A 19,708-nucleotide genomic window follows, 5' to 3' on the forward strand; every position below is an offset into this window, starting at 1 on the left:
TACAGTGAATGTGCTTACCACTACAGTGAGTGTTTACCTTTTACCTTGGTTGTGACTGTAAAAGAACCAATCGGACAGGTTTTCTTGAGTTTAAACAAGAAAGAGGTGAGTTTGTTATACATAACACTCTAAACCCAATCTAAAAAAAAAATAGACTACACATTCACGCACACACTCGCATGAGAATCTGACATACACACAAATAGATTACAGAGTGATGAGGGGTAGATTTGTGGTTGGATTAGAGTCCAGAACAAATGAAAATTAATTCCATTGTCTTCCAGTTGAAGTTGTGTTCTTGAAGTGTTTGGCTGGTAAATGTGCAGTTTGTGGCTGGCCTACCTGGTTCAGGCTTTTCTTGTAGGCAGAATTGGAGGTGGCTTTCTTCCCCTGGTGTCTTTGTCTTGGATCCAGCATCCAGCAGCTAGGCTTTGCACGAGGTCTTCTAGAGGGAGAGACACACCCCTTCTGACTTCTGCACAGAATGAGTCACTGGCTTGACTGCTTTGTCCAAGGGAAAAATCCCAGTTTTCAGAGATGGACAGTCGGTCACATGACTGCCTCAGTGTATTGTCTGGATCCTTCTAATGAGATTCAAGTTTAGTCCCTTAGGCCTCAGGATGTTAACGTTTATACCTGGAAGGGTTGGCCCTTTCAATGTTAATGTGCCATGATGGCTTTGAATGTTCTGCTAATGAACGCAATCTCCTGTGGTTCACTCAATGGAGCAAGCCATTGTCTTGAGTACAGGCTCATCAGCCATGTGTCTCCTCTTTGAGGCCTTGGAATGTGTAAGGTGTTCAGCTACAAATTGTGGTGGCCATCTTGGCTGCCAGACTTAAAAAAAAGTCAGCTGTAGAATTCCAGCTCTTTCTGTTTCATTAAAAGTTTAATGTAGGTTTCCAATTGATGAATTTAAAAAATCCCCCTTTGGCGTAGCAAGTTTTCTTGACAAGGGTCTGAAAATAATAAAGCAAAGTTGTATTGAACTCTCTGTTTTTGGTATGGTTAAAAAAAAAATTCAGGGATTATTAGATTGACCAAAACAAAAAGCTATGAACAGACAAGGCTGGAAATACTCAGCAGCTCTGGCAGCATCTGTACAGAGAGAAGCAGAGTTAATGTTTAAGGTTGATGAGCCTTCATCAGAACCTGTTTCAGTATTTCCAGCATTTTCTGTTGTTTCAGGTTTCCAGCAGTATTTTGCTCTCTCAAAAATTTATGACTTGGGTCTTTACCAACAGTAAAGTGGAGGATGACAATAGTACAGAGACCACCTGCTGTTTGGTTTGCTGTTAAGCACACCATTACATTGATATTTCAGTCCAGTTGTCCTGGCGGTTGTTGTGATAGTGTTGGTTCAATTTGAGTATACTACAGCAGACTTGGTACAGAATCTAATTGTACGTTTTTAATAATGCATTAAATCTTTGAGCATTTTTTTAAAAAAGGTCTTTTTCTTCTGTTTTGCAAGTGAAGACAGTGTCATCTTTCTCAGAAGTAGTTCGTGTTGCCATGGAATGGCGCAGCTAAATCTTGATCAGTGCACAAACTAGAAGATGAAACATATTTGTTGATGATGGTATCTATAGAGGTATCTGTATTCTGTGCTGTTTGTCTTTTCTAGTGAGGATGATGATTTGATGCAAGGAAGTTACACGGGGAAAAATTAAAGTAATAAGGTTGGTGGTCAATCCGTTTGCGTCCATTCATTAGTGGAAAAGATCAACAGTATTTCTAAGGTTGGGAAAAGCTGTTGATCATCATTGACAAAATACTAGAATATCTTTGTGCAATGAAATGAGTCTCATTGTGGTTTTTGGTGGGTTGTGAATTGTAAACACTGGTGGGAGCACTAGTCAGTTGAGATGCAGAATTGTATAGTTTATAAATTTGAAATTTGTAACAGATGGAGATGTAGAATATTTGGATTAGTAAGGCTCCATCCCTTTACAATGTCCACTGCCACTTTGTGACTATAAATTATATCATGTAATTCTAGCACTCAGCTATTTGCTTTTATTTCTTTTTCTTTTGGGCCTCCTTATCTCGAGAGACAATGGATACGCGCCTGGAGGTGGTCAGTGGTTTGTGAAGCAGCGCCTGGAGTGGCTATAAAGGCCAATTCTGGAGTGACAGGCTCTTCCACAGGTGCTGCAGAGAAATTTGTTTGTCGGGGCTGTTGCACAGTTGGCTCTCCCCTTGCGCCTCTGTCTTTTTTCCTGCCAACTACTAAGTCTCTTCGACTCGCCACAATTTAGCCCTGTCTTTATGGCTGCCCGCCAGCTCTGGCGAATGCTGGCAACTGACTCCCATGACTTGTGATCAATGTCACATGATTTCATGTCGCGTTTGCAGACGTCTTTATAGCGGAGACATGGACGGCCGGTGGGTCTGATACCAGTGGCAAGCTCGCTGTACAATGTGTCTTTGGGGATCCTGCCATCTTCCATGCGGCTCGCATGGCCAAGCCATCTCAAGCGCCGCTGACTCAGTAGTGTGTATAAGCTGGGGGTGTTGGCCGCTTCAAGGACTTCTGTGTTGGAGATATAGTCCTGCCACCTGATGTCAAGTATTCTCCGAAGGCAGCGAAGATGGAATGAATTGAGACGTCGCTCTTGGCTGGCATACGTTGTCCAGGCCTCGCTGCCGTAGAGCAAGGTACTGAGGACACAGGCCTGATACACTCGGACTTTTGTGTTCCGTGTCAGTGCGCCATTTTCCCACACTCTCTTGGCCAGTCTGGACATAGCAGTGGAAGCCTTACCCATGCGCTTGTTGATTTCTGCATCTAGAGACAGGTTACTGGTGATAGTTGAGCCTAGGTAGGTGAACTCTTGAACCACTTCCAGAGCGTGGTCGCCAATATTGATGGATGGAGCATTTCTGACGTCCTGCCCCATGATGTTCGTTTTCTTGAGGTTGATGGTTAGGCCAAATTCATTGCAGGCAGCCGCAAACCTGTCGATGAGACTCTGCAGGCACTCTTCAGTGTGAGATGTTAAAGCAGCATCGTCAGCAAAGAGGAGTTCTCTGATGAGGACTTTCCGTACTTTGGACTTCGCTCTTAGACGGGCAAGGTTGAACAACCTGCCCCCTGATCTTGTGTGGAGGAAAATTCCTTCTTCAGAGGATTTGAACGCATGTGAAAGCAGCAGGGAGAAGAAAATCCCAAAAAGTGTGGGTGCGAGAACACAGCCCTGTTTCACACCACTCAGGATAGGAAAGGGCTCTGATGAGGAGCCACCATGTTGAATTGTGCCTTTCATATTGTCATGGAATGAGGTGATGATACTTAGTAGCTTTGGTGGACATCCGATCTTTTCTAGTAGTCTGAAGAGACCACGTCTGCTGACGAGGTCAAAGGCTTTGGTGAGATCAATTAAAGCAATGTAGAGGGGCATCTGTTGTTCACAGCATTTCTCCTGTATCTGACGAAGGGAGAACAGCATGTCAATGGTTTTTCTAGCGCCTTTTAATGTAAGAAAATGTCTCAGCCTTAGTATTTCTGTTCAATAAAACTTTAGCAGAGTGACTAATCTTGGTTACATCAAACTGATCCATCATTGCAGTTGCACTTGTCTGAAAAGCCTGATTTAAGTCTTGTGGAATGACAGTGTACACCAGCAAACCTACTGTTATCAGATTGTATAGTTTAATAATACATGAAATCCTTGCATATTGAAAGACAAAGGTCAGCTTTGTTCTGTTTGGAAGTGAAGAGATCTTTTTACTTATTAGCCAGCGGTTGGTGTTCCATACCATGCTGTAACCACAGATGATATTGTATCTGTGCGCAATGTCATAGTTTTTATAAGTGCCAAAAAGCTCTACCCTTAAAAAAAAAATAGCAGTAGCTGTCCAATATTTGTAAGCAAATATTGATGGCTCTATACAAATCAGTTAAGTGCTTATCGAGATTTTTTTCAGTAGAGCAATGAAATTCTTCAAAGGAACAAGTTCTTAACATGTTCCAGGGTTCTGATAGGTTATTGACCTGAAAGATTAAGTCTGTTTCTCTCTCCACAGATGCTGCCTGACCGACTGAGTGTCTCTTGCCTTTTCTATTTTTATTACAAGTTTCTGAACATCTATTGCAAGTCTAACTCGTAGTTTTGAGCTGTTACCTTTGTTGGCTCCATTCTTAGTCCTTTGAATGTTTACATTAAGTTTGAAAGTGATGTAGTTCAATCTGAAACTAGGGTCTTAAATCTAAATCTTAAATCTAAGCAAAGGAAACTACAAAGATATGAGAGGCAAATTGGCTGTGGTAGATTGGGAAACAACATTAAAAGGTATGACGGCAGACATGAAATGGCTGGCATTTGAAGAATTAATGCAAGGATTGCAACAAATTTACATTCCTTTGAGGCACAAAAACCCAGCAGAAAGGATGATCCAACCGTGGCTAACAAGAGAAATTAAAGATTTTATTACATCAAACGAAGAGGCTTATAAAGTTGCCAAAAATTTGTAAGCCTGAGGATTAAGAATATTTTAAAATTCAGCAAAGGAGGACCAAGAAACTGATAGAGAAAATTGAATATGAAAGTAAACTAGCAAGAAACATAAAAACAGATTGTGAAAACTTCTATAGGTATGTAAAAAGGAAAAGATTGGCAAAGACAAATGTAGGTCCACTACAGGCAGAAACAGGAGAATTTATAATGGGAAATAAGGAAATGGTAGAGAAACTAAACAAATACTTTGTGTCTGTCTTCACGGAGGAAGATACAAAAACCTCCAGGAATACTAGAGAACCAAGGGACTAGCGAGAATGAGGAACTAAAAGAAATTAATATTAGCAAAACAAAAAGTAGTCGAGAAATTAATGGGACTGAAAGTTGATAAATCCCCTGGACCCGATGATCTTCATCCCAGCGCATTGAAAGAGGTGGCTGTAGAGATAGTGGATGTGTTGTTGGTCATCTTCCAAAATTCTATAGATTCTGGAATGGCTCCTGCAGATTGGAAGGTAGCAAATGTAACTGCACTATTTAAGAAAGGAGGAAAATGGACAACTACAGACTTGTTGGTCTGACATCAGTAGTAGGGAAAGTGCTGGAATCTATTATAAAGCATGTGATAACTGGACACTTAAAAAAAATAATGGTAGGATTGGGCAGAGTCAACATGGAGTTTTTTGAGGACGTAACTAGCAGAATAGATAAGGGGGAGCCAGTGGATGTAGTGTGTTTGGATTTTCAAAAGGCTTTTGATAAGGTTCCACACAGGAGGTTAGTAAGTAAAATTAAAGCACGTGGGATTGAGGGTAATATACTGGCATGGATTGAGAATTGGTTAACAGACAGAAAACAGAGAGGGGAATAAATGGGTCATTTAAGTTGGCAGGCTGTGACTAGTGGGGTACCACCAGGATCAGTGCTTGGGCCCCAGCTATTCACAATCTATATCAATGATTTAGATGTGGGGACGATATGTAATATTTCCAAGTTTGCTGATGACACAGAACTTGGTGGGAATGTGAGTTGTGAGGCGGATGCAAAGAGGCCTCAAGGGAATTTAGGCAGGCTAAGTGAGTGGGCAAGAACATGGCAGATGGAATATAATGTGGAAAATATGAAGTTATCCACTTTGGTAGGAAAAACAGAAATGCAGAGTATTTCATAAATGGTGAGAGATTGAGTCCGAGAAGCCCCAAGGATCAAGAGAAATTCATTGTTTTGTGATACAAAATTTAAAACATTCATAGTTTTTATTTTTCTCTCGTGTTCTTCACTAACACAGATTATTTTCAAAATGTTTATCTAAATTTTTAACTTTATATATGGCATGATCATTCAGTATCATTTGCATTTTGCAATTTATTCATAAATATTTTAAGCAAGTATAATTTAACATTGCCTATATTTATATTTAATATTTTATTATATAATATAATAAAACTAACATGCAGGTGCAGCAAGCAATTCGGAAGGCAAATAGTATGTTGACCTTTATTGCAAGAGGATTTGAGTACAGGAGTAGTGAAGTCTTGCTGGAATTTTATAAAGACTTGGTGAGACCACACCTGGAGTATTGTGTACAGTTTTGGTCTCCTTACCCAAAGAAGATATACTTGCCGTAGTGGGAGTGCAACCAAGGTTCACCAGGCTGATCCCTGGGATGGCGGGATTGTCTTCTGAGATTGAGGAGACTGGGTCTATATTCTCTAGAGTTAACGGACAGAATTTAGAAGAATGAGAGGTGATCTCATTGAAGCATACAAAATTCTTATAGTGCTCGACAGGGTAGATGCAGGAAGGATGTTTCCCCTGGCTGGGGGGTGGGTGGGGGGGGTGGGTATCTGGAACCAGGGGACACGGTCTCCAAATAAGAGGTAGGCCATTTAGGACTGAGATGAGGAGGAAGTTCTTCACTCAGAGGCTGGTGAATCTTTGGAATTCTTTACCCCAGAGGGCTGTGGAGGCTCAGTCATTGAGTATGTTCAAGATGGAGATCAGTAGATTTCTAGTTATTAAAGATATTACGGGATATGGTGATAGTGCTGGAAAATGGTGTTGAGGTAGAAGATCAGTCATGATCTAGTTGAATGACAGAGCAGACTCGAGGGGCCGAATGGCCTACTCCTACTCCTGTTTCCTATGTTCCTATTCTTGACATCATTGTTTATTCAGTCTTAAATTGATTTCCAAATTCTCCTTCCTTCACAGAACTATCTCCAGGAAGCTTAGTGTCTTCTTTTGTTCTAAACAGTTGTTTCCATTTAAAAAGTTAACTTCTTAAAGGTCAAGTTTGTTAAAACTCAAATACCTTTCCCATAACTGGAAAGCTGTTATGGCTGTTTCACACTTCTGGACAGAATACAAGGAAAACTTGTCATTTGAAGTCTGATCACTTCTGACTTCCACTCTGTAGTCTTGGCCAATATTCATCCCTCAACCAACAACACTAAGACAGATTATCAGGCCATTCTAACATTTTTGTTTGTGCGTCATTGCTGTGTGCAACTTGGCTTTCACATTTCCTATATTATAATGACTAAACTTCAAAAGTATTTAATTGTCCCAGGACAAGCTAAGGTGCTGTATAAATACAATTTTTTTTTTCTTTAACATGGGCGTATGGTAGCATAGTGGTTATGTTACTGGACTAGTAATCCAGAGGCCTGAACTAATGATCTGGAGTCATAAGTTCCACTACAGCAAATGGGGAATTTAAATTAAGTTAATTAAATAAATCTGGAAAAAAAGAATATCAGTAATGGTGACCATGAAACCGCCAGATTGTCATAAAAACCCATCTGATTCACTATTATCCTTTCTTTGGGGAAGGAAATCTACCGTCCTTACCCGATCTGGCCTTTAAGTGACTCCAGATCCACAACAATGTGGTTGACTCTTAACTGCCGTCTGAAATGGCCTAGCAAGCCACTCAGTTGTACCAACTGCTATGTAAAATGAATATACTATTGGGACGAGGAGCTGGATTTGGACATGATAAAGGCACATCCAGCCCAGGAAACCCTGCAAGATCCTTCTCACTAACATCTGGGGGCTAGTGCCAAAAATTGGGAGAGCTGTCTTACAGACTAGTCAAGCAACAACAGCCTGACATAGTCATACACACAGAATCATACCTTTTAGAGAATGCCCAGGCTCCTCCATTGCCATCCCTGGGTATGTTATGTCCCACCAGAGATGGGGACATAGTGGTGGTATATAGTCGGGAGGGAGTGGCGCTGGGAGTCCTTGACATTTTATCCAGATCCCATGAAGTCTCATGACATCAGGTGAAACATTGGCAAGAAAAGTTCCTGCTGGTTAACACCTACTGCCATCGCTCAGCTGATGAATCAGTACTCCTCTATGTTCAATGCCACTTGAAAGAAGCACTGCGGCTAGCAAGGACCCAGAATGCAGTCCGGGAAAGGGACAGCAATGTCATCACCAAGAGTGACTCTGTAGCACCACTACTGACCAAGCTGCTGAGTCCTGAAGGACATAGCTACCAGACTGGACCTGCAACCAGTGTTGAAAGAACCAACAGGAGGGGAAAACCTACTTGACCTCGTTCTCACCAATCTGCCTGTAGCCGATGCATCTGTCCATGGCAGTATTGGTAGAAGTGACTACCACACGGTCCTTTTGGAGTTTACATCCTGTCTTCACACTAAGGGCATCCTCATCGATCGGTGTGGCACTACTACCAACCATGCTAAATGATCTAGCATCTCAAAACTGGTATCTATGAGATGCTGTGAGCTATTAGCAGCAGCAAAATCATACTCTACCACAATCTGTAATCTCGTGGGTCTGGCATATATCTCACTCTACCATTACCATCCAACCAAGGGGCCAATCCTGGTTCAATGGAGATTGTAGAAGAACATGCCAGGATCAGCACCAGCTGTACCTAAAAATGAGGTGCCAACCTGGTGAATCTACAATACAGGACTGCATGCATGCTACATAGTGGAATAGGCACAGATAAGTGATTCCACAACCAGTGGAATAGACCAAGATTTTGCAGTCCTGCCACATAGTCGTGAATGGTGGTGGGCTATTGAACGAGTAATGAGCGAAGGAGGCTTCCTTAACAGCCCTCTACTCAATGATGGCAGCGCTAAGCATGTGAGTGCAAAAGACGAGGCTGAAGTGCTTGCAGCCATCTTCAACAACAACTTATATTTATATAGTACTTTTAACGTAATAACACGTCCCGAGATACTTCAGGGAAATTGTAAAACAAAACATGAAACAGAGCCTTATAAGGAGCTATTAGGGCAAATGACCAAAAGCTTGGTCAAAGATGTAGGTTTGAAGGAACATCTTAAAGGAAGAAAGCGAGGTAGAGATTTGGAGAGGTTTTGGAAGGAAATTCCAGAGCTTGGGGCCCTCCAGATATCTTGGAGGGTTGTGGGGCTGGAGGAGATTACAGAGATAGGGAGAAATGAGGCCATGGAGGAATTTGAAAGCAAGGACGAGAATTTTAATATTGTGACGTTGCTTAATTGGAAGCGAATGTTGGTCAGCGAACACAAGGGTGATGGGTGAACAGCACTTAGTGCAAGTTAGGACACAGGCAGTAGAGTTTTGGATGATTTCAGATTTGCAGAGGGTAGAACATGGGAGGCCAGGAGTGCATTGTAATAGTCAAGCATAGAGGTAACAAAGGTATGGATGAGGGTTTTAACAGCGGATGAGCTGAGACAGGCCAGAGTCGGGTGATGTTGTAGAGGTGGAAATAGGTTATCTTAGTGATGGCGCAGATATATGGTCAGAAGCTCGTCTCAGGATCATATTTGAAACCAAGGTTGCGAACAGTCTGGTTCAGCCTCAGAATTGCCAGGGAGGGGGATGGAGTGGGTAGCTAGGGAGCGGAGTTTGTGGTGGTACTGAAGACAATGGCTTCTGTTTTTCTAATATTTAATCGGAGAAAATTCCTACTGATCCAATACTGCATGTTGGCTAAGTCATCTGACATTTTAGAGACAGTGGAGGGGTTGACAAAGGTGGTACTGACCAGCTCAGCCAAGAGTCCAACCACTTCCCCTTGACATTCAACAATATTACCATCGTTGAATTTCCTACCATCGACATCTTAGGGGTCACCATTGATCCGGAACTTGACTGGACCAGTTGAAATGGCTACAAGAACAGGCCAGAGGCTGGGTATTCAGCAGTGAGTGACTCACCCCATGACACCCCAAAGCATTTCCACAACCTACAGGGAAATCAGGAGCGATGGCATTCTCTCCACTTGCCTGGCCGGGTGCAGCACCAGCAACATTCATGAAGCTAGACACCATCCCCTTCCAGGCTGCAGAAGAGACTGCTTGATTGATGCCCTATCCAATACCTTAAACATTAACACCTTCCACCACCAGTGCACAGCAGCATCTTGTGTACCATCTACAAAATGCACTGCAGCAACTTGCCAAAGTTGCTTTAACAGCACCTCCTAAACCTGTGACCTCTACCTAGAAGGGCAATGGCAGCAAGCCCATTGGAACTGTACCATTTACAAGTTCCTTTTCAAGCTGCACACCATCCTGACTTGGAAATAGATCACCATTCTTTCATCATCATTGGGTCTAAATGCTGGAACTCCCTACTGAACAGCACTGTGGGAGTACCTTCTTCACATGTACTGCAGCAGTTAAGAAGGCAGTTCACTTGCACCTTCTCAAAAGCAATTGTGTCAGTTGTGGCTCAACAGGTAGCACTCCTGCCTCTGAGTCAGAAGGCTGGAGGTTCAAGCCCCACTCCAGGACTTCAGCATAAAAGTCTAGTCTGATATTTTATTGCAGTACTGAGGGAGCACTGCACTGTTGGAGGTGCCACCTTTTGAATGAAAAGTCAGACCGAGGCCCCGTCTGTCCTCTTGGGTGAACGTAAAAGATCCTAGGCACTATTTCAAAGAAGAACAGGGGAGTTATCCCTGGTATAATAAAAGCAAAATACTGCGGATGCTGGAAATCTGAAACAACAACAAGAAATGCTGGAATCACTCAGCAGGTCTGACAGCATCTGTGGAAAGAGAAGCAGAGTTAACGTTTCGGGTCAGTGACCCTTCTTCAGTTATCCCTGATGTTCTGGCCAATATTTATCCCTCATTCGGCATCACTAAAAACTGGTTATCCAGTCATTCACATTGCTCTTTGTGGAAGTTTGCTGTATGCAAATTGACTGCCACTTTTCCGACATTACAACAGTGATTATACTTCAAAAGTACTTAATTGGCTGTAAAGTGTTTTTTGACGTCCTGAGGTGGTGAAAGGAGCTACATAAATGCAAGTCTTTTCCTTCTTTCAGTTGTGGATGGGCAATCCACATCCTCTGAAGGAATAAAAGAAACCTAGGAGACTATGAAAGATACTGAGAAAACTGAGTCTCAGAAGAAACAGAACTAACGGGTAGCAATTAATGCAAAAGAAACAGCATTGTTAAAAAGATAAAAGCAGACATTTTACTTTTGATTTTCTCCCCGAGTGCCATGAGAAAGATACACTTTAATGTGATGTAATGGTGCCATGTGATCTGTTAGTAGAGTCAGTATTTTGGAACACTGGTTGACGCTGCAATTTTGAATCGTGTCCTTTAGAACAAGTAAAATGAAACTACGGTCCCTGTTTCATTTAGGGGATTCTAAGTTGTAAGTTTTAAAAATTAAAATGTGTGCCAACATGTTATGTTGGTTCAAAACCTTTGCAGTCATGTTTACGTGAAGCCAAAATATAATTTCAAGCTTACAAGTAAAGGCCAGTTGCACTTGTCATGTTGACTGCCCATTTGTATAGATGCAATGGCCAACTTCAAAAGTTGCAAAGCAAAGGAAATTGCTAGAATTGAGTTGCAGTTGGACCATAGATGCAAAGTTCATTGACTTATTTATAGAGAATGAACATGCTTTGTAATTTCAGCGGAATGCACTACAGGCAATCTCCCCAGCTACAATGGAAGTCTTAATGCGGGTGCTGGCAGACTGTGATCTGTTGGACGACAAGGACCCAGTGGATGTAAGCCATAAACTGAAGCTGACCCTGAAGTGCTTGACGGAGGTGGTTCATGTGCTGCTGACCAGCAGCTCTGATCAGCGGCAGGTAGAGATCAGCACAATCCTGGAGAATTATTTCAAGCTGCTCAACTCTGATCACACCGCATTGCTGGTCAATCGCAGATCTCGGAATTGGGAGAGCAGTTTCATTGCACTACAGATACAAATGCTGAGTGAGTATGTATAGTACAGGGCCTACTTCAAATATATTTTGCTTATAGGTGGGATAGCTATTAATACATTCATGTTTGGAAATGTCATATGATAGGTTACAACAACTTCGTTTATTGCCATATTTAATATAGTAAAAGATAATCAGCGATAGGTTTTAAGGAGTGTCTTGAAGGACAAGAGTGGGGTAGAGGTGGAGAGAGGTTTAGGGAGGGAATTCCAGAGCTTAGGACCTAGGCAGCTGAAGGCATGGCTGCCAGTGGTGGAGTGATGAAAATAGGGGATGCACAAGAGGCCAGAATTAGAGGAGTGCAGAGATCTTGGAGGGTCATGGGGCTGGGGGAGGTTACAGAGATAGGGAGGGGAGAGGCCCTGGAGGGATTTGAAAACAAGGATGAGAACTTTAAAATTGAGGCATTGCTGGACCGGAAGCCAGTGTAGATCAGTGAGCATAGGGCTGATGGGTGAAGGGAACTCGGGGTTAGAATGTGGTTAACTGAACTTCGAAAGAGCTTAACGTAATGGAGGGTGAAAGGAAGGAGACCAACCAGGAGAGCATTTGTAATAGTTTGGGATGGTCTTCGCAAAAGAAAGACTCGCATTTATATAGTGCCTATCATGACCTCAGGTCATCCCAAAGCGCTTTACCAATGAAGGTTGTAATTAAGTCATATTTTCTCAGGTAGATTGGTCTTGAGCAAATACTGCAAAGGAAATAGCTAGGTATTTAGAGACGTCTTTTCCATCTTTGTAGAAAACTATAAATTTCTGAATTTTCTCCCCACAGACACTATTCCAGAAATGTTAAACTGTCCTGACAGACCTGTCCTTCAGGCGATCTTCCTGAACAGCAACTGCTTTGAACATCTCACTCGACTGATACAGAACAGCAAGGTAGACTCCCAATTGACACCAGAGTGATTATTTGCCTTGATTCGATTTATGCTGCAGTTACCCCTTTCTCTGCATTTTTCATAGGCTTATGCTGAAATGGATAGAAAACAAAAATGAGAACTTGCCCTCTGTTTGAAATTATTTCTGCTCCAAAACCACTGAAATGATCTGATTGCAACTCCTGAGGTGTGAGGTCCAGTTTGAATTCATACGTATGGGCATATAGATATTGCAACCCCTTGTAGGTGGACATTAATGGGCGATACTGAAAATCAATATGGCACTTCCCTACTCCTAACTCAACCATTTTATTTGGTACTAATAAACAAATTTCTGCTAGATGCAAGCTTATTGTACATCCCATCCTAAAGCATGTAAGAAGCTCAACACCATCCCGGACAAAGCAGCCCACTTGATTGGCACCCCATCCACCACCTTCAACATTCACTCCCTCAACCACCAATGCATAGTGGCAGCAGTGTGTACCATCTACAAGATGCACTGCAGCAACTCACCAAGGCTCCTTTGACAGCACTTTCCAAACCTGCGATCTCTACCACCTAGAAGGACAAGGGCAGCAGATGCATGGGAACACCACCACCTACAAGTTCCCCTCCAAATCACACACCATCCTGACTTGGAACTATATCGCCGTTCCTTCGCTGTCGCTGGGTCAAAATCCTGGAACTCCCTAACAGCACTGTTGGTGTACTATACCCCAAGGACTGCAGCGGTTCAAGAAGGCAGCTCACCACCGTCTTCTCAAGGGCAATTAGGGATGGGCAATAAATGCTGGCATAGCCAACGATGCCCACGTCACCCAAATGAATTTTTAAAAACTTCATTTTCTGCTGTGTCTCTGTTTCTTTTGCAGCACACGCCATGCCCAGCTGTGCGTGCGGGCAGTTAAGCTGCATAGAGGCCTCTACTAATGCTGCCTAACAAAAGCTCACTAAAGTTTATGCAACAAGGGCCCAGGTTAAGTTTGTTTCTTGTACTGTGGAGGAGTTCTTGGTTTTTGTTCTGTACTACTACCCTCCTTGAAGTGGCTGAGAGTGTAGGGTAATCATGCCCTGCTGCTCTGTGTCAGGAGATTGGAGCATTCCTTAAATCCTTTTACATTTTTATGGATATTGCCTTGGTAAAATAATTGGTGCATAATTTTACCAAGAATTTGTATGTGGATGTGACTGGTATGATAGTTGCAAATGACCAATAGCCTTGCTGTTTTATAAGACAGAACACATTAATAGTCCATGGGTTTCATTGCAGCTGATAGTCCAGTCAGCTGTTTGTGACACTGAAGCAGAGACCTCTATAAGAATGTTGATGATGCCTGTTTTAATAGGATGTCGCTTGATTAAAATAAAACAATCATTGTTAAAACTCGGAAGTGAACGAGTTACACAGGTCCTACCTTGAGGCTGTGATCGAAGGCTTTTCAGTCTGTTCAGTTGGCTGATTGAAAAGGTCGATTGTGTGAACTTTGATGGGTGACCCTGTTAAACAGGCTCAATTGTGGCATTTTAATCCTCTGAATGCCATAGAATTCAATGCCAAATGCATTTTAAGCAATTGCATTGCTGACCTATTCTGAACAGGCTGGTTGGTTGCATCTTTTTTCATTCTACTGTTGATGGGTAGGAGATCATTTTGGAGGAAATAATTTCAGCAAATGTAATATGAAAATAGGGCTGACATTCAGTAAGTAAAAACTTCTTCCTGTTATGGTTTGAAATATAAAATAGTTCCTTTACAGCAGCCTATTTAGATCTTGGAAAGGGGACTCTGTAGCTTTCAAGTGATCAGCTAAAGCACAGTTGGAAATTGAAGTACAGGGCTAGTATTTCCAGTTATTTTGTCGTGCATTGACAGTCCTGGGGCCAGAGGGCTACATGTCTATGCAGAATAATCCCCCTTCACAGAGTGTATCTGTAAGAATGAGAAATTTTGGATGGTCAAATAGGTTTGTCTGTTTTGTGCATCTCACGGGCCACCTTAAATTCTAGCCCTGAATCTCCATGCTTATTGTGCTGTTTAAAGTGAACAAAAGCACTTTTTACACAACTGACGTGGCACGTTGTGCTGGTGATTTAACAATAATGAAGTTTCAGCAGCGTACATCAAGGATGTATATTCATGCTGCAGGTACTGTAACATATTCTCTGATTACAATGTCCTGTTCATATTACTTCTGTGTGTGCAATAGTTTTAACAAAGCTTTTTAACATTACGGTTTGTTTATGAAATTGTAAACTAGTGTTGTAAAATCACACCGATGTAGTTGCAGTTTTTGTTCCATTCTGAAAAATTCTAATGGAACATAACTTCTGGCCTATATTGGCAGGAGACATACTGTAGTTGCCTCTTTTGATGATCCCTGCCTTGTAAATGAGAAACATTGCGTAGAGCTGCCCTTTGTTCTTTACCCTGTCTCCTATCTCTCTTCCCGCCGCTACTTCCCATTCTTTCCTCCCCTTCACAGAATCACCGAGTTGTTACAGTGCAGAAGGAGGCCATTTAGCCCATCGTGTCTGCACCGGCTCTCTGAATGAGCAGTTCTCCTCCCTGTCTTCCCTCCTCTCCATCTCATACCTTTGCTCCCGCACCTGCTCTCTATTGCGCCCCTCCTTCACTCTCTCTATTGCGCCCCTCCTTCACTCTCTCTATTGCGCCCCTCCTTCACTCTCTCTATTGCGCCCCTCCTTCACTCTCTCTATTGCGCCCCTCCTTCACTCTCTCTATTGCGCCCCTCCTTCACTCTCTCTATTGCGCCCCTCCTTCACTCTCTCTATTGCGCCCCTCCTTCACTCTCTCTATTGCGCCCCTCCTTCACTCTCTCTATTGCGCCCCTCCTTCACTCTCTCTATTGCGCCCCTCCTTCACTCTCTCTATTGCGCCCCTCCTTCACTCTCTCTATTGCGCCCCTCCTTCACTCTCTCTATTGCGCCCCTCCTTCACTCTCTCTATTGCGCCCCTCCTTCACTCTCTCTATTGCGCCCCTCCTTCACTCTCTCTATTGCGCCCCTCCTTCACTCTCTCTATTGCGCCCCTCCTTCACTCTCTCTATTGCGCCCCTCCTTCACTCTCTCTATTGCGCCCCTCCTTCACTCTCTCTATTGCGCCCCTCCTTCACTCTCTCTATTGCGCCCCTCCTTCACTCTCTCTATTGCGCCCCTCCTTCACTCTCTCTATTGCGCCCCTCCTTCACTCTCTCTATTGCGCCCCTCCTTCACTCTCTCTATTGCGCCCCTCCTTCACTCTCTCTATTGCGCCCCTCCTTCACTCTCTCTATTGCGCCCCTCCTTCACTCTCTCTATTGCGCCCCTCCTTCACTCTCTCTATTGCGCCCCTCCTTCACTCTCTCTATTGCGCCCCTCCTTCACTCTCTCTATTGCGCCCCTCCTTCACTCTCTCTATTGCGCCCCTCCTTCACTCTCTCTATTGCGCCCCTCCTTCACTCTCTCTATTGCGCCCCTCCTTCACTCTCTCTATTGCGCCCCTCCTTCACTCTCTCTATTGCGCCCCTCCTTCACTCTCTCTATTGCGCCCCTCCTTCACTCTCTCTATTGCGCCCCTCCTTCACTCTCTCTATTGCGCCCCTCCTTCACTCTCTCTATTGCGCCCCTCCTTCACTCTCTCTATTGCGCCCCTCCTTCACTCTCTCTATTGCGCCCCTCCTTCACTCTCTCTATTGCGCCCCTCCTTCACTCTCTCTATTGCGCCCCTCCTTCACTCTCTCTATTGCGCCCCTCCTTCACTCTCTCTATTGCGCCCCTCCTTCACTCTCTCTATTGCGCCCCTCCTTCACTCTCTCTATTGCGCCCCTCCTTCACTCTCTCTATTGCGCCCCTCCTTCACTCTCTCTATTGCGCCCCTCCTTCACTCTCTCTATTGCGCCCCTCCTTCACTCTCTCTATTGCGCCCCACCTTCACTCTCTCTATTGCGCCCCACCTTCACTCTCTCTATTGCGCCCCACCTTCACTCTCTCTATTGCGCCCCACCTTCACTCTCTCTATTGCGCCCCTCCTTCACTCTCTCTTTTGCGCCCCTCCTTCTCTCTCTCTATTGCGCCCCACCTTCACTCTCTCTATTGCGCCCCACCTTCACTCTCTCTATTGCGCCCCACCTTCACTCTCTCTATTGCGCCCCACCTTCACTCTCTCTATTGCGCCCCACCTTCACTCTCTCTATTGCGCCCCACCTTCACTCTCTCTATTGCGCCCCACCTTCACTCTCTCTATTGCGCCCCACCTTCACTCTCTCTATTGCGCCCCACCTTCACTCTCTCTATTGCGCCCCACCTTCACTCTCTCTATTGCGCCCCACCTTCACTCTCTCTATTGCGCCCCACCTTCACTCTCTCTATTGCGCCCCACCTTCACTCTCTCTATTGCGCCCCACCTTCACTCTCTCTATTGCGCCCCACCTTCACTCTCTCTATTGCGCCCCACCTTCACTCTCTCTATTGCGCCCCACCTTCACTCTCTCTATTGCGCCCCACCTTCACTCTCTCTATTGCGCCCCACCTTCACTCTCTCTATTGCGCCCCACCTTCACTCTCTCTATTGCGCCCCACCTTCACTCTCTCTATTGCGCCCCACCTTCACTCTCTCTATTGCGCCCCACCTTCACTCTCTCTATTGCGCCCCACCTTCACTCTCTCTATTGCGCCCCACCTTCACTCTCTCTATTGCGCCCCACCTTCACTCTCTCTATTGCGCCCCACCTTCACTCTCTCTATTGCGCCCCACCTTCACTCTCTCTATTGCGCCCCACCTTCACTCTCTCTATTGCGCCCCACCTTCACTCTCTCTATTGCGCCCCACCTTCACTCTCTCTATTGCGCCCCACCTTCACTCTCTCTATTGCGCCCCACCTTCACTCTCTCTATTGCGCCCCACCTTCACTCTCTCTATTGCGCCCCACCTTCACTCTCTCTATTGCGCCCCACCTTCACTCTCTCTATTGCGCCCCACCTTCACTCTCTCTATTGCGCCCCACCTTCACTCTCTCTATTGCGCCCCACCTTCACTCTCTCTATTGCGCCCCACCTTCACTCTCTCTATTGCGCCCCACCTTCACTCTCTCTATTGCGCCCCACCTTCACTCTCTCTATTGCGCCCCACCTTCACTCTCTCTATTGCGCCCCACCTTCACTCTCTCTATTGCGCCCCACCTTCACTCTCTCTATTGCGCCCCACCTTCACTCTCTCTATTGCGCCCCACCTTCACTCTCTCTATTGCGCCCCACCTTCACTCTCTCTATTGCGCCCCACCTTCACTCTCTCTATTGCGCCCCACCTTCACTCTCTCTATTGCGCCCCACCTTCACTCTCTCTATTGCGCCCCACCTTCACTCTCTCTATTGCGCCCCACCTTCACTCTCTCTATTGCGCCCCACCTTCACTCTCTCTATTGCGCCCCACCTTCACTCTCTCTATTGCGCCCCACCTTCACTCTCTCTATTGCGCCCCACCTTCACTCTCTCTATTGCGCCCCACCTTCACTCTCTCTATTGCGCCCCACCTTCACTCTCTCTATTGCGCCCCACCTTCACTCTCTCTATTGCGCCCCACCTTCACTCTCTCTATTGCGCCCCACCTTCACTCTCTCTATTGCGCCCCACCTTCACTCTCTCTATTGCGCCCCACCTTCACTCTCTCTATTGCGCCCCACCTTCACTCTCTCTATTGCGCCCCACCTTCACTCTCTCTATTGCGCCCCACCTTCACTCTCTCTATTGCGCCCCACCTCCACTCTCTCTATTGCGCCCCACCTCCACTCTCTCTATTGCGCCCCACCTCCACTCTCTCTATTGCGCCCCACCTCCACTCTGTCCTTTTTGACCCCCTCCTCTCTCTCTTTACTGCCCCTCCTTCTCTCTCTCTCCTTTGTGCCCCTCTTTCTCTTTCTCCTTTGTGCCCCTCTTTCCCTCTCTCCTTTGCACCCCTCCTCTCCCCCCTTTGTGCCCCTCCTCCCCCCTCTCTCTGTTCTTTGCTCCCCTCCTGCCCTCTCTGTCCTTTGTGCCCCTCCCCTCCCTCTACTTTGCACCCCTCCTTCTCTCTCTGTCCTTTGCGCCCCTCCTTCTCTCTCTGTCCTTTGCGCCCCTCCTTCTCTCTCTGTCCTTTGCGCCCCTCCTTCTCTCTCTGTCCTTTGCGCCCCTCCTTCTCTCTATGTCCTTTGCGCCCCTCCTTCTCTCTATGTCCTTTGCGCCCCTCCTTCTCTCTATGTCCTTTGCGCCCCTCCTTCTCTCTATGTCCTTTGCGCCCCTCCTTCTCTCTATGTCCTTTGCGCCCCTCCTTCTCTCTATGTCCTTTGCGCCCCTCCTTCTCTCTATGTCCTTTGCGCCCCTCCTTCTCTCTCTGTCCTTTGCGCCCCTCCTTCCAACTATGTCCTTTGCGCCCCTCCTTCTCTCTATGTCCTTTGCGCCCCTCCTTCTCTCTATGTCCTTTGCGCCCCTCCTTCTCTCTATGTCCTTTGCGCCCCTCCTTCTCTCTATGTCCTTTGCGCCCCTCCTTCTCTCTATGTCCTTTGCGCCCCTCCTTCCAACTATGTCCTTTGTGCCCCTCCTTCTCTCTATGTCCTTTGCGCCCCTCCTTCCAACTATGTCCTTTGTGCCCCTCCTTCTCTCTGTCCTTTGCACCCCTCCTTCTCTCTATGTCCTTTGCGCCCCTCCTTCTCTCTATGTCCTTTGCGCCCCTCCTTCCAACTATGTCCTTTGTGCCCCTCCTTCTCTCTATGTCCTTTGCGCCCCTCCTTCTCTCTTTGTCCTTTGCGCCCCTCCTTCTCTCTTTGTCCTTTGCGCCCCTCCTTCTCTCTTTGTCCTTTGCGCCCCTCCTTCTCTCTTTGTCCTTTGCGCCCCTCCTTCTCTCTTTGTCCTTTGCGCCCCTCCTTCTCTCTTTGTCCTTTGCGCCCCTCCTTCTCTCTTTGTCCTTTGCGCCCCTCCTTCTCTCTTTGTCCTTTGCGCCCCTCCTTCTCTCTTTGTCCTTTGCGCCCCTCCTTCTCTCTTTGTCCTTTGCGCCCCTCCTTCTCTCTTTGTCCTTTGCGCCCCTCCTTCTCTCTTTGTCCTTTGCGCCCCTCCTTCTCTCTTTGTCCTTTGCGCCCCTCCTTCTCTCTTTG

At 45.4% G+C, this 19,708-nt stretch overlaps 1 protein-coding gene across 6 annotated transcripts in view; it reads left to right on the forward strand.

Annotated features, from left to right (window-relative positions):
- Positions 1–19,708, forward strand: part of nbeal1 (neurobeachin-like 1) — a 282,280-nt gene that overhangs the window by 132,525 nt on the left and 130,047 nt on the right. For all 6 annotated transcript variants that reach the window (XM_068036045.1, XM_068036049.1, XM_068036043.1 and 3 more), the window contains exons 8-9: positions 11,387–11,693; positions 12,479–12,585. In XM_068036045.1, coding sequence (XP_067892146.1) covers positions 11,387–11,693; positions 12,479–12,585 — 414 coding nt within the window. The remainder of the gene's footprint in view (positions 1–11,386; positions 11,694–12,478; positions 12,586–19,708) is intronic.

This window comes from Heterodontus francisci, chromosome 7, assembly GCF_036365525.1.
Source record: "Heterodontus francisci isolate sHetFra1 chromosome 7, sHetFra1.hap1, whole genome shotgun sequence".
In the NCBI taxonomy this organism is placed as follows: domain Eukaryota; kingdom Metazoa; phylum Chordata; class Chondrichthyes; order Heterodontiformes; family Heterodontidae; genus Heterodontus; species Heterodontus francisci.